General features: G+C 32.4%; 4 protein-coding genes across 5 annotated transcripts; 1 reads left to right on the top strand and 3 right to left on the bottom strand.

Moving 5' to 3' along the window:
* Positions 1-371: 371 nt before the first annotated feature.
* LOC142534241 (DCC family protein At1g52590, chloroplastic-like) lies at positions 372-2,727 on the bottom strand. The gene is made up of 5 exons (XM_075641180.1): positions 2,449-2,727; positions 2,167-2,224; positions 986-1,093; positions 721-813; positions 372-643 (listed from the first exon to the last, which is right to left on the bottom strand). Exons 1-5 carry the CDS (start codon positions 2,723-2,725, stop codon positions 562-564), a joined length of 618 nt encoding a protein of 205 aa, XP_075497295.1. The 5' UTR covers positions 2,726-2,727; the 3' UTR covers positions 372-561.
* A 704-nt stretch (positions 2,728-3,431) lies between these two features.
* Positions 3,432-5,646, bottom strand: LOC142534240 (uncharacterized protein At2g34160-like). The gene is made up of 5 exons (XM_075641179.1): positions 5,363-5,646; positions 5,227-5,275; positions 4,392-4,454; positions 4,206-4,270; positions 3,432-3,784 (listed from the first exon to the last, which is right to left on the bottom strand). Exons 1-5 carry the CDS (start codon positions 5,477-5,479, stop codon positions 3,695-3,697), a joined length of 384 nt encoding a protein of 127 aa, XP_075497294.1. The 5' UTR covers positions 5,480-5,646; the 3' UTR covers positions 3,432-3,694.
* A 1,038-nt stretch (positions 5,647-6,684) lies between these two features.
* On the top strand, positions 6,685-9,006 carry LOC142534232 (transport protein particle 20 kDa subunit-like). 2 transcript variants are annotated; one of them, XM_075641165.1, is made up of 6 exons: positions 6,685-6,843; positions 7,656-7,780; positions 7,891-7,976; positions 8,071-8,135; positions 8,473-8,555; positions 8,785-9,006. In XM_075641165.1, the coding sequence occupies exons 2-6, from the start codon at positions 7,700-7,702 to the stop codon at positions 8,875-8,877; spliced, it is 408 nt and encodes a 135-aa protein (XP_075497280.1). In that variant the 5' UTR covers positions 6,685-6,843; positions 7,656-7,699; the 3' UTR covers positions 8,878-9,006. The 2 variants fall into 2 exon arrangements, with proteins under 2 accessions (XP_075497280.1, XP_075497282.1); XM_075641167.1 differs by lacking the exon at positions 6,685-6,843 and having other exon boundaries at positions 7,600-7,780.
* A 1,103-nt stretch (positions 9,007-10,109) lies between these two features.
* On the bottom strand, positions 10,110-10,879 carry LOC142534233 (MAPK kinase substrate protein At1g80180-like). The gene has a single exon (XM_075641168.1). It carries the CDS (start codon positions 10,631-10,633, stop codon positions 10,322-10,324), a length of 312 nt encoding a protein of 103 aa, XP_075497283.1. The 5' UTR covers positions 10,634-10,879; the 3' UTR covers positions 10,110-10,321.
* Positions 10,880-13,404: the final 2,525 nt, after the last annotated feature.

Here is a 13,404-nt window from a genome sequence, read left to right as displayed (position 1 = left end):
CAAGAAAAACTGACTCTATTCGATGAATTACATATAACTTAAAATAAAATTTGAACATTTTATTAATATATATAATTATTAAAACGAATCATGACACCAAAATTAGTTACTTTAAGTGTCTCAAACTTAATAAAATAGTATAAATTATTATTTAAAAAATTGCATTATCCTCCACCAAACGGACCGTGACATACGCATGTGTTCCGTATATAATATGAAGAAGAAAATAGATTTTTTATAAAAAAAAATTTAGGTCTTTGATTATTTTGATTAAATTCACAAATGTGATGAGTTCTTTGATTATTTTGTTATCAGCCTGACCAGAAAATGTTTGTATCAGATTAGTGATTGTGTGTTGTCATGTTCTCTGGTAAATATGAAGTTTTGCCTCTTTTGAAAATCCGAGTGATCCTTTAGCCGAGTAAGCGCTGATACTGTATCCGGTTCTAAAAAAAATACATAATTTCTTCTGTAAGGGAACTTCTTTCAAAAGGGAAGGGAGGTTCTGAGTTATTTATAGGTTAAGTGATACATGTGCATCATATGGCAGCATGCTGCTAGCTACAAGTCACATGAATCCGAGCGGCCGAAAAAACTGTATCTGTTATCTGCGACGTTGTCATATACAAAATCTCGAATGAATCTGCAAAAATTAATAGCAAGAATGAAGTAAAACGAGAGTGCTTAATTGATTCTTGGAAATGGAACAACACTACTTACAGTGGTATGAATTGCAGAAAGAGAGCAAGCTGGGGAAAGGGCAAGTCGATGTATTGCATTATCTTTAGTACAGCTTCTGACTTGATATATGACCTGAAATCAATGCTCAAATACTACTGGGTTTACGCCCAGGGAACGTGATTTTGCTCGCTGGGGAAAATCTTTTTTGATCGAAGTGTTTTGTTTGGAAGGAAAATGTGAAGCTAGCTTGAATATTGCTTTCAAATGCCAACTTTAATAGTAAAAGGAGTGTTGGGAGATATACCTATCTTTATCAACAAGTACAACACTTGAAATATCATCTGGTGCTCTTCCAGATCTCTGAAGCAGTTTTTTGCCTACTTCACTCTGTAGAGCTTCAAATCTAATGTTCCTGGAAAAAAATTCCATGCAAAGTGATGAGAAGAAAGTCACTTGAATGGAGAATCAACAGACCTTAGTCCAAGAGGGGTTAAATATGAAACAGATCCATCACAAGGGGGTGGTTTAAATCAAATCCAACTATTTACCAAGATACTACCTTTTTCTGCAGATAATCATTGAGAGCCGCCGATGCACTCTATAAGTAATCGCTAGCATGTCATTCTTAAAGTTTATAGGGAGATTTAAGCGAATTCGAGTTGTCTCATGAAATTGTCTTGATATACATGGTTTTAGAAAGTCTGAAGATCACATACACAACTTCAGATAAAAAACAAAGTCAAGAAATGGATGATTATGTTTTTTAGCAACAGATATCAAGAAAGTTAAGCCCACAAAACAGAATTAAATTCAGCAATTCTCGGAATGATTTATCAATACCAGCACCATCCAAATTCAAAAACAGATGGAAGAAGAATCGAAGGACAATACTTGCTGGTACACTGTTTATTTTCGTACATCATACTTACAATCCAGCTGTATGACGGCGAGTTACCACAATAGAACAATAAAATAATGATTCTAACACAAAGACCTATCCTCAAGCAATTAAACCGAAGGATCAACAGCAGTGCAGTCAGTCACCTCTCTTGGAAAATTTGATCATGCTCTCCGTTACTATGCGAAGGCAAAATCCACAACCCATGTGTTGGCCATGGGCCTGATCAATGTTGATCAATCCTTACCACTTGAGACACTGCTAAGATCGAATTTATCCATCTCTCTTGTACAAACAAATTTCAAATATATTGCCGAAACTTCAATTTAAAGAACTGCATATTATAAGCCACTGAGCAAGATATAATGACAAGTATCACTCCAACTTATCTAGATTTAAACAAGCTTACTCTACAGAGTCAGATTCAAAATATTATACAATTCTCAGCACCTGGCAAAGATGAAATTATCAAGAAAGATAAACTTTTTCATGTGCAGCCAGGTCAAAGATTAAAAGGGCATATTCCTAAAATTACAAAATAACCGCATTTACATTCAATGTTTCAAAAGAAGGTGAGGTGTTCAAACCTTTTTCGATCATTGTTTCGGACAAACTTCACGCCTCCATTACATAAATTGCAAACACCTGCCACCCAACAAAAGAAAATTTACAAATCCCATATATTTTATTTGTAACTTATCTAGTGATATCTTGAGTTTTACTGAGAAAAACCCAAAGAAAAATCTAATCTTTAGCAGGAACCTGTAATTTTAAGAGAACAACTTTAACAAAAACACTAGGATGTCGTACACGAAAAATTTATTGCCAAAAAAACCTTTACAGCAATCGTTCACTAAACTGGACAGTACCGTCAAACAACATGATCGGTCGAGGGTCCTTTTCAAAGAAGCTCGAAGTTTCTTTTACCCAGTCCACCTCCGTCGAAGGCGACAAACTAGGGGAGAGGATAATCCCGCGACGGCGCGGGCTAAGGTGCGGTAGAAGGGGCACTGCCACGCTCGAGCACTTGGCAGGGAAAATGAGCGCCATACCAGTAAGGGAAATGTTGAGGTTCGTTCGTTCACAGTATCTGATTCTGCAAATGGAGAAGAAAGCAGCAGACATTGAAATGACTACAAGCACCATGGGAGGCCGAAGGGAAGTGTGTAACATTTGGAATTTCTCAGGGGCAAAATAGTAGTTTCAGCTTTCTGAGGTTAGTCGCGACGTGGAGTCTCCAGCAACTCTACTTGTTAAACAAATAATAATAAAGAAATTCTAATTATGCTTTGATGAAAGAAAAATGATGAATAAAATAATCGAGCCACGTTATTTATATTGACAAAAACTTGTGTGAGAAAATTTCACGGATCGTATTTTATAAGACGAATATCTTATTTAGCTCATTCATTAAAAAATATTATTTTTTATGCTAAAAATATTACTTTTTATTGTGAATATCTGTAAAGTTGACCCGTCTCAGAGATAAATATTCGTAAGACCGTTTCACAGAAAAACTACTCATTTATATTTTATTCTCTTCTTTTATTAAAGATTTTATTTAACAATAAAACTAAGTATATTTTAAATATAAAAATGAAAATGTCCTAACATATAATAATTTTTTTTGTGTTTTTCAGTTGCTTTTATTAAGTGAACTTAAGAAGATAACAATCTTGAGTTTCATCGGCATAAAAATAAAATAAAATATTGGATTTTCTATCAAATCTCCTCCCCTCAAGTGGGTAAAATTCTCTTCTTTAGGTGAAGTTTCTGAACACAACACTAGAATTTTACACATGACCAACGCTTACCACAAGTGCAGAAGAAGACAAGATCCCCATGCACACTACATTTAATATGATTTCCAAACACATATAAAATAAACTATGTTCAGGACAAACATGTACGACATTCAAAAACCCAAGACAGCATTTTGAAAAGGAAAACAAAAACATGAGTCCTAACATCAACAGTGTCTCCAACAAGAGCACAATTTGTAATAATATTAGGACACAATACTCTACTCTACGTGGACTCAAAACTAAGGTAAACATTCAAAACCATACACCTATGGAAACATGATGGTCTGCGATTATATTTTCGCAGCTAGCTCTAGTCGTCACCATGGCCATTCTCGCCATCCTCCTGTGCAGCAGCCATTAATTCGTCGAAGTTTGCTGTTTTTCCCAACACTATTTCAATCTGCAGCAAGGAGCTTTATTAACGCGAAAACTCAATAAACAGTATATTTAGCCCATGACTTTGCTAATCAACCATCTTATTGCTCTACAATAGTGCCATACAGAAACTGATGCAGGCTTTTGATTATTGATTAGATATGCAGTGTCAAATAACTTGCACCGGTTGGGAGCTGCTGTATGTAGAAGTCATTTTTTATTATTTGGCAGTCGGTGAGATTGAGATATTATATTTCCTTCTACTTCCATGAGAAAGCTGCTATAGCTAGCATCTATGAACTATAAAATAGTAAACAAGAAAGCAAAAAAAATTATTCTAGACATGAAAAGTTCAATATAAACCTAAGAACACGTACATTTCACCAACTTAAAAGATATTTATTAGTTAAATTTTTTTTGAACCAACTAAATATGCACTTTCGTACCTTCGCTTTTTGAACGGGCCTGCCCCTTGAATCATCCTTTATCTCCACTGTGGATGTCATGATTTCTGAATATTGTAAATTAAAAAGTGTAAAATACATCAAACTTATGACATGCTTCACGATTTAAAATCTCTATGAAGTAAAAAGCTAAAAAAAAATGCCGGGGTGTATGTACTGAAAACTCACTCTTCTCAACAGCAAAACCATTGTTTTTCAATATTTCAGCTATTGAGACAACTGTTGAAATTGCTGCAATAATATAACCAAAATATAGAATCAGTACATGTCAAATAGAACAATTAAAATCGTCATTCAGAAGCTCAAAAGAAAGATCCTTTGACAATCAGCAGCGATATAGAAACAATAAGTATTCATTCCAGTTACTCACTGATGGAGGGCAGTGTTGCACAATCTGCATTAATAATCCGCATGAAATTTTTAAAGTGATGGATTCATTAGTTTATGAGGCAGGATCAACAACTGGAATGATATTGTTTCATATATTTATGACAATATCATAAGCAAAGTCTTAAAATCCTTCCCTTCATCCTTCCACATAGCTCCATCCATGATTCATGTATCAGCATTTTCATTTACATATCCTAGGTTACCACAGAAGGTAAAAAAATCGTATATCCTATGCACACACATGAATTGACTTGAGAACATTTCTCAAATTGTTGAAAAAGGCCTTTTACTCAGCTCAGATTCAAGAATGATACCCAAAAAGAACAGTTTGCTTCCGCTTCCTAAAAATAATATTAAACTTAAAACAGCATACTTAAAATCTATGAAAATCTTCTGTTAACCAGCATTTTTTTTCCTACGAGGTATCATGTTACATTGTTTCACATCAGCTAAAAAATTTAGATGGTGGCGTCATTAGACATGTCATCCAAATCCGACCAGAACTAAAAACTTTAACTCGGTCACCAATCATTAGCTTCTAATCAGCCAAACTCAAACTAACTTAACATAACGAGCAAACAAATACACAAAAAGTACGAGCAATCGTAATTACCCATTCCAAGAGCCGAAAGCTCCACCTCATTGTACTGTTGCATGTATCTCTACACATTTATGAAAGGAAAACACAAATTAATAGACCTAATTTCAATAGGATTCACATTTGATCACAGGAGCTGAGATACCAATACCTTGGTGAGATTGACGTAAAAGAAAAGAGGCTTCTTGGTATGGGAGACTTGAATCCGGTTCTTCTTCTGGAATTCCACGATGTTCATCTTGTTCACTCCCTCCGTTATCTCCTCCATTAAATTCTCAATTTGCAATAAAAAATTCAACCGCGCAGACACTGGAAGATTGCGCTAAAACTATGCACCTGAGCTTGCTCCCGGTCTTCCTGCTCAAAGTTTGCGGCTGAGATATGATGGAGCTAGGGTTTTTTTTAAATCAGAATTGGGAATTTGCACCAGTTTTACGGGATTCTTGGATACACGGGAAGCCCGGCCTTTTGGGCTTTTCAGCCCAATATCTATTTGACACTTTCAAAATTTTTGTTTACAAAAATAAAAATAAATTCATTCATTTTTACTATTTAGTTTACAATTTATATAAAATATTTAAAACATAATTACCAAGGAATGAAATTTTCCTCACTTTAACTATCATCTCAATATATTCTTTTTCACAAACATGGTGAAAATTTTATTTTTCATTGAATAAAACCTAAACATTTAAATCTTTTTCATCACATGATTATTGAATTTGCAATGAGAATAATATTTTTATCAGATCATCTTATCAACCATCTGTTCTTATTAGATGCAGATATTTAATTTGGAGATCACCAATGTCGAGTATGATATTCACAAATTCAATATAATCACTTTTTATGTTTTATTTGTTTTTAACAAGCTTATAGGAAATACTCTTTAATATTTGTTGTGTAATAATATAATTAACTCACATTTTAAAAAAATTCGATACATCCCTTAAATAAATAGTTACAAATATGTTTAAATTAAAAGTAAAATAACATCGAATTAAATATATCACATTATTTAGTGTGTGTGTGTGTATATATATATATATATTCTATTCTATTCTATTAAGGGTGAGGGCATGATAGTAACCATCTAGGGGATACCAATTTTTTCTTCCAACTTTACACTTATATGATATTAATATCACTTTTGTTTTTTGTTTTGTTTTGTTTTTTTTTTAAATTTCAACACACACTTTTTTCTTTAATTTCAACAATTCAACTATCAATTTAATCCCTCCATAATTTGTCAAATTTCACTTTAGTTCATTGATAATGATAAAAAAGATTATACGCACACGCATCTCGTGTGCACAGTAACTAGTATATATTAAAAACTCGAAATCCAAACCATGGGGCTGGGGACCAATTTATATCTGGGCCATATACAAAACCCATATTTATTTTAGGCCCAGTAAAGCTAATATGGAAATGGAGCAGGCCCACCCCACTGCCTCTTAGTCTTACACATCCGTTTTCAGCTGAATTTTCGGGGAGACAACTTCCAACTCTCGCAAGCCAACCGAGGAAGTGAGTCCGGTTCTTCCCAAAACCCGACCGGGCGTAAGGAAGCTCACTAGAACGAAGGGCGGAAAGGTACGGCCCAAGGTGGTGTTGGCAAACCCATTTCAGGTGAGTTTTCGATTTGTGGTTTCTTTGTTTAGGGATTTATGATCAATGAGGACTTGATTCGGGTGTATTGGATGTTATAATCGGGAGAAATGGTTGATTTTACGGTGTAAAATGGCTTTCGAAGTTATAGTCGTCATTTGCATTTGATAAAGATTTGTGTTTGTTTGCTGAGTAAATATTTTATGTTTTCAGCAAGATTTGGAAATGAGGAATCTTTGAATTGAGGTATTTACCAATATTTTGTTAATTGAATAGATACATGGAATCCTAGTTTTGATAGTGCCATGGTTGAATGAATAGTTTAAAAACATTATAATTATAATATCTAATATGGGTGTTTGAATTAAACAATGGGTTAGCCAACAACACCGTGGTGGGAGGGGGATTAAGAAAGTTGAAATGGGATGCTTCTGGTTTTAGATTTAATTTCTTCGAATCTGTTGAAACACAGAGGAAAAATTTTTGTTGAGAGAATAAATGCAGTTTATGAGAAACTTAAGGGAACAGAGGGAATTAAAAAAGGCGATGTGAAGCAGTTGAGAGATTGTTGGGAAAAGTTGAGAAAATCTGAGACTCTCGGAGTTATTTATTTTAGTTTTGAAAGCTGCAGAAATGCAGCAAACAAAGAACATATGATGCTGAGGCAAATTTTGAAGGAACTTTTGGTGTAACATTTTGGTATCAGAACAGTTATTTTAATATGCTCCACTATTATGAAATAGCAAATTAGAGATGTCTATATATATCATGGCGCAATATAAAAATTACTCGCCATGCTCATGTTTGCTGGCCACTCATTAGTATATTTACAGAGAAGCTAAATTCATAGAAGACAAAGAAGAAGAGGAAGAAATTGATGGCAAGTACTGCGTGCTTCATGATAGTAAGCAAAAATGATATCCCCATTTACGAAGCTGAAGTTGGTACAGTTCCCAAAGTATGATTCTTTTCAATCCCCCATCAAGTTTAGATTTTTTTTAAAAATTTCATTTTCGCCATTATGGCATCACACAATATGATTTATTCTGATAATTTTGAGATCTGGAGAAAGAGGATGCTGCTCATCTACACCAATTCATATTAGATGCTGCTTTAGACATTGTTCAAGATGTGGCGTGGACTACAAGTGCTATGTGAGAAACCTACATGATTAATTTGGAAAAAATTCATTGTTTATTGATTTTATTTGTGGTGTCGGCACTCTCATCCCTTTTTTTTGTGAAGTAGGTTTCTGAAAGCAATTGATAGATTTGATGATTTGGTGGTGTCTGTACACGTAACTGCAGGTCATATCCTTTGATTTTTTTTTCATTAGCTCAATCCTGTGCATCCTTTTTGGAAAATGTGTGGATGATTATGATGCTTATTTTGTTTACTGTATAATATGGGGCGAGTAGAGGATCTGGCTCCCAAATATGAATAAAATGTCAGTTTTGATGCTTAAAATTTTCAAGCTACAAGCTTTCTCATGTTGAGTTGGATTTCATTATACTTCTGTTTTGATTGATGTGGATCTTGATTTATCTCTTTCCCCATTGGTATTAGTGGGCATTGATTATATCGAATCAGTTTTAGTAAGCGTCATTGATTCACTTTATATTTTTCCTCAACCAATTATGGTCATACATACTCGACTGATGCTGCTCCACGATTCTCGTAATGATGATGGAATTAAGAGCTTCTTCCAAGAGGTTCATGAGTTATACATGAAGGCAAGTTTATAATGCACTATGTATATCTGAAGTCTGCTTTATATTCCTAATGAAGTCTTATGGTAGCTCGCTTTAAGTAACTGGACTATATGCTACTTGTCATCGTTCTATACTACAAAATTCAATAAAGGAAATTAGAGTATAAAGTTAAGGTGTCGAGTTGCTCCTATTTTCTGTGCTGAGATATTTGTTCGAGCGAAATTGATGATTGCTGTGTTGTTATTTTCAGACTGTTCTCAATCCCCTTTATCTTCCTGGGAGTCGCATCACTTCATCACATTTCGACACGAAAGTTCGAGCCCTTGCTAGAAAATATCTATGAAGCTTTCCTCATATTTGAGAAGTCTCATATTAATTTGGAGTCAGATTTGCTGTGTAAACCTATATTGCTCTGAACTTTTTGTTTCAATACTGTGATTACTCTTCAATAAATTATAAAGAATTCTTCATATGGCATCAGCTATTACTTATTTACTGTAGAACTACACGAGGATCTTTTGTTGTTTCATTTTGTTACCATTTTTTGCTATGAAATACGTTGGTTTTTGTGAAGTTCATCAAAATTCACATCCCCAAATTGTTGACATTTATGTCTATGTGCGCCTGTCTGTATATATGTGTGTGTGGGCGAGCTCGTGCCGATGCGAAGGATCCCTTTGAAAGGGAGTCGCGTGCCTTCAACCGTGTATGCCATATATCTGTACTGTTAACTTTAGCTATTACAGATCCATTTAGCTAAATCAATAAAAAAAATAGATTTGAACTTCACCAAATATAAAATCATTCAACAATTATATGAATTTCAAGCATTCTATTTGATGTCGTCCAACATTTGTGCATCCCCAAATTTGAAGTTTTTTTAAAATAAAATAAAATAAAATTGGGACGTACAGATTAAGATTGACGATTTGGGCAGAGGATATTGAAGGAAAATATGTTTGAAACCTATGGCCTTGTACAGTAATGTTACGTAGCATATTTCTTCCATTGTAATTTGTAAAGGATACGAAATATTGAAGTCTAAAGGTAATTAATGATTAACCACAAGAAAACATAAGGTTGAAGAACTAATGAGAATCCACTAGATATCAACCTTAAGATTTAATGAAACCTAACTTGCAAAGACTCTTTTATTCATTGAGCATCCACTCTCATTTTTCCGAGTAAGACGCTACTCGACCTATTTAAAATTCTAACAAGAACGTCTCATACGAAACTTACTTTTAGTGAATAATAAATAAATAAATATATGTATATCTTAAATAATATTTAAAATGCGAACTTTTATCTTAAATAATATTTAAAATGCAGCTTCTAAAATTTTCATTAAAAATTAAATATATCACGAAATTAGAATTATTTTCATACAGGTTTGAAATAATTTAATTCAAATATAATATATTTGTGTTAAATTTTTCTAAGGGAAACTTTTATCTTGTGATTAAATTTATGAATTATTTTGAAACATATACTTTTATAGTGATCATTCTAATAATAATGATTCTCTATAAAGATTTGAATGGATCCAAGATCTTGACTTAACAAGCATATATATTGCCCAAGGAACAAAGGAATAATATATATAGATTCATATATATAATAATTTCACTGAAAATTAAGGAAAAACAAAGCTAAAAACAATTGAGACAGTATCAAAAAGAAACTAGCAAAGCATCATTCAACACACGATCATCCCATGGGATTGAAAAAGAGGAAAAAAAAAACCAGTTTCTGTTAAATATTTTACATCTTACATGATCTAAAAATCACATCGCGCGCTTACCGGACCTCGGTGGCCGCGGATGGCGGTTCTTTTGATCATGTTTTCCGAAAGCGACGGCGCAGAACCCACAAGCAGAAACCTTAGGAGACGGTGGCTCAGCGGTTGAAGTCACCTTTCCGGAGCTGAAACCCTTTTCTCCTCCTGTGGATCGGCTCCTTTCGATCCTTAATCCTGTGCCGGTTGCCGCTGCGTCTTGATTTTGTTGATTAATGAGCTGATTCAGCTTCTCGTTCCATACCAATCCCGAGGATCCTTGTCTCCTAAATGATACTGCAGATCTCTGCAAACCTGCCATCAAGAAAAATAATAATGAATTTATATATATATATATATATATATATATATATATATATATCTCTTTTTGCCCTCTCCTTTTGCGATGTTTTAGTGGGATTTTCTTCGAAAAAAAATTCTTGGAGAATTGATTCTTGCTATCGTTTTCTATCTTTGTGAGCTTGGAGGTTTTTGGGGAGATTTGTTGTTCGAGGGCTGTGAATTATTATTGGATTTGCATGCGTTGGGGGACTTTATTAGGATTTGATTTTTTGTTATGATGATAATAATAATGATGTTTTTGTATTATATATGATTCTTTTATTTGTGTGTATACCGGTATATGTGTTTCTTGTGAGACGGTCTCACGAATCTTTATCTGTGAGACGAGTCAATCCTACCGATATTCACAATAAAAAGGAATACTCTTAGCATAAAAAATAGTATTTTTTATGGATGACCCAAATAAGAGATCTGTATCACAAATACGATCTGTGAGATCGTCTCACACACGTTTTTGTCTTATACATATAGGTATAAATAGATAAATACATGCAACATTTAATATGAATATATGTTTAAAGTAAAATAATAATAATATTTTGAATTTTTCCTTGCACACATATTCTTTAGTCAAAGGCTATTTTAATTTGATACTCAAAAACCTCTCATGTCAAGTTTTTAAAATTCCAAGAATATGAGTCGTGTACTCAATTAAATTTAATTCAACACATACTAAAAACAATAGAATCTTATTTTTTTGAAACAAAAACAATAGCATCTTATGAGCACAAAGTCAATAGAGAAATGTTTATTTAATTGCAAGTTGTGGTCAATTCAAGAGCCAAATATAAGCAAGTTCATTAATTTATATATTCTCTTTGGGAAGTTTGAAAGTTATGAGATTTGTGGGAAAATTATATTTTTGATATTGTAATTTTGTCATTTTAGTTTTCTACATTATTAAATTTCATTTTAATCACGCACATACCGATTTTGGCCAATTTTAGTTTTTTCTCAGCATAAGTGTAATTATATGACACTACACACAGCAACGACACATCAGCGTTGCATATATTTCATTTTAGCGTAATGTCGGAAAGAGATTGAAATTGCCAAAAAAACAAAGAAAGCGTTCTAAAACTGAAATTTGATACTATAACATACTGAAATTATAAAGAGACAAACATACAAAACCAAAAAAACTATTTTTTCTTTTTTTTTGTTTCTCAAGGTGATTGAAATTGCAAAAAAAACAAAAAAGCGTTCTAAAACTGAAATTTGATACTATAACATACTAAAATTATAAAGAGACAAACATACAAAACCAAAAAAACTATTTTTCCTTTTTTTTTGTTTCTCGAGCTTATTTACATTGATTTTAAAATTGAACCGGACAGTCCGATTCAACCGGTTTGATCAGGAACCGACCACGTGTCCGATCTGAACCTAGTTTAAAAACCGTTTTGACGATCAAACCGGTCGGAACAGTCAAGAATCGGTCGGACATGTGAACCAGTTATAAATCAATCTGACCGGTTCACCATTTTTTTAATTTTTTTTAAGAATTTGAATATTTTCTTAATTTTTTTAAAAAATATTTCTTATATTTAAATTATATTTTTAGTTATATATATGATTATTTAGATTTAAATTTTGTTAAAAAGATTATTTTAAAAATATTAGAGCTTATTTTGATTTTTTTGTTTAAATAATATATATTATTATATTTGATTATATGCATGTTTTTTAGATTTTAAATTTTGATAAATATATTTTTATTATTTATATACATATTTAAGATTTTAAAATTTTAAATATATTATATACTAATTATAGTATTATTTTATATAATATAACAGTTTTTCGATCTGACCGTCCAATTGAATCGTTTTGACAAAATAAATTGGTTCGATCACCGTTCTCATTATAAAAATATTTTAGACATGTTGCCATATCATGCATCACATAGCACTATAAAAACTATCACTAGCTTATGTATATATTATCCTTTTTCCATTAAATTAATTTAATAATATATATTCTAAAACTTTATTGGGCATATATGGATGATATGGACAAGTAATTTGGTGCCCATAAGATAAGGGATGAGTGCTAATTAAAGAAAATCTAAAGAAAAATAATGGGAATATTTAATATTTAGCTAATCCACTGATTGGACCTCGTCCTCTTCTTTACTACAAATCCTTTTGTATGATTAACCATTTGTCTTAATTAACATGTTTTTTTTATATATATGTTCAAATAATAAGAATAGAAATTATAAAATTTTGAATTATTGATTGTTCGTTAATTGTAACATCCAATATCAATCTAAATTCCAAAGCACGAAGGATGCAAATTACCTAATCAAAATATGACATAGAAATGTTGAATTAAGATTCTTGCTCAAAAACTTGTGTGAAACCGTCTCACGAGTCAATTTTGTGAGACATATCTCCTATTTGGATCACTCATGAAAAAAATATTACTTTTAATACTAAAAATATTACTTATTATTATAAATATAAACATGGTTGACCCGTCAGAATAGATCTACTAAAATTCTTATTGTTTTATTTAAGAATCTTATAATAAAATTACGTTGAAGTTGAGTGAAAATGTAATAAATGACTAGTTCATGAAAACCTAACCTCTTGAAACATTTCAATTCCAACAAGAAAACAAGCATTAATTATTATTTGTAATGAGTTGAAAAAGATGTTTTTGACTTCACCAATTAAGTAACCCATAGCGTAGCTTGGCAGGCGCTCACAAGTCAACAATTAGTGC

This window comes from Primulina tabacum, unplaced genomic scaffold (genome assembly GCF_025594145.1).
Source record: "Primulina tabacum isolate GXHZ01 unplaced genomic scaffold, ASM2559414v2 Contig434, whole genome shotgun sequence".
NCBI lineage: Eukaryota > Viridiplantae > Streptophyta > Magnoliopsida > Lamiales > Gesneriaceae > Primulina > Primulina tabacum.
Note: the sequence above shows the minus strand (reverse complement) of the source record. Positions and strands in the feature narration are given on the sequence as shown.

Coding starts and splice junctions, on each gene's coding strand:
- LOC142534241 (XM_075641180.1), bottom strand. CDS start 2,725: ATGGTGCTTGTAGTCATTTCAATGTCTGCTGCTTTCTTCTCCATTTGC. Junction 2,225..2,448: donor ACCGATCATGTTGTTTGACG/GTACTGTCCAGT, acceptor GTTGGGTGGCAG/GTGTTTGCAATTTATGTAAT. Junction 814..985: donor GTACTTGTTGATAAAGATAG/GTATATCTCCCA, acceptor CATTGATTTCAG/GTCATATATCAAGTCAGAAG.
- LOC142534240 (XM_075641179.1), bottom strand. CDS start 5,479: ATGGAGGAGATAACGGAGGGAGTGAACAAGATGAACATCGTGGAATTC. Junction 5,276..5,362: donor TTTACGTCAATCTCACCAAG/GTATTGGTATCT, acceptor ATAAATGTGTAG/AGATACATGCAACAGTACAA. Junction 4,271..4,391: donor TGGTTTTGCTGTTGAGAAGA/GTGAGTTTTCAG, acceptor TACAATATTCAG/AAATCATGACATCCACAGTG.
- LOC142534233 (XM_075641168.1), bottom strand. CDS start 10,633: ATGGCAGGTTTGCAGAGATCTGCAGTATCATTTAGGAGACAAGGATCC.
- LOC142534232 (XM_075641165.1), top strand. CDS start 7,700: ATGGCAAGTACTGCGTGCTTCATGATAGTAAGCAAAAATGATATCCCC. Junction 7,781..7,890: donor AAGTTGGTACAGTTCCCAAA/GTATGATTCTTT, acceptor TGAGATCTGGAG/AAAGAGGATGCTGCTCATCT. Junction 7,977..8,070: donor GCGTGGACTACAAGTGCTAT/GTGAGAAACCTA, acceptor TTTGTGAAGTAG/GTTTCTGAAAGCAATTGATA.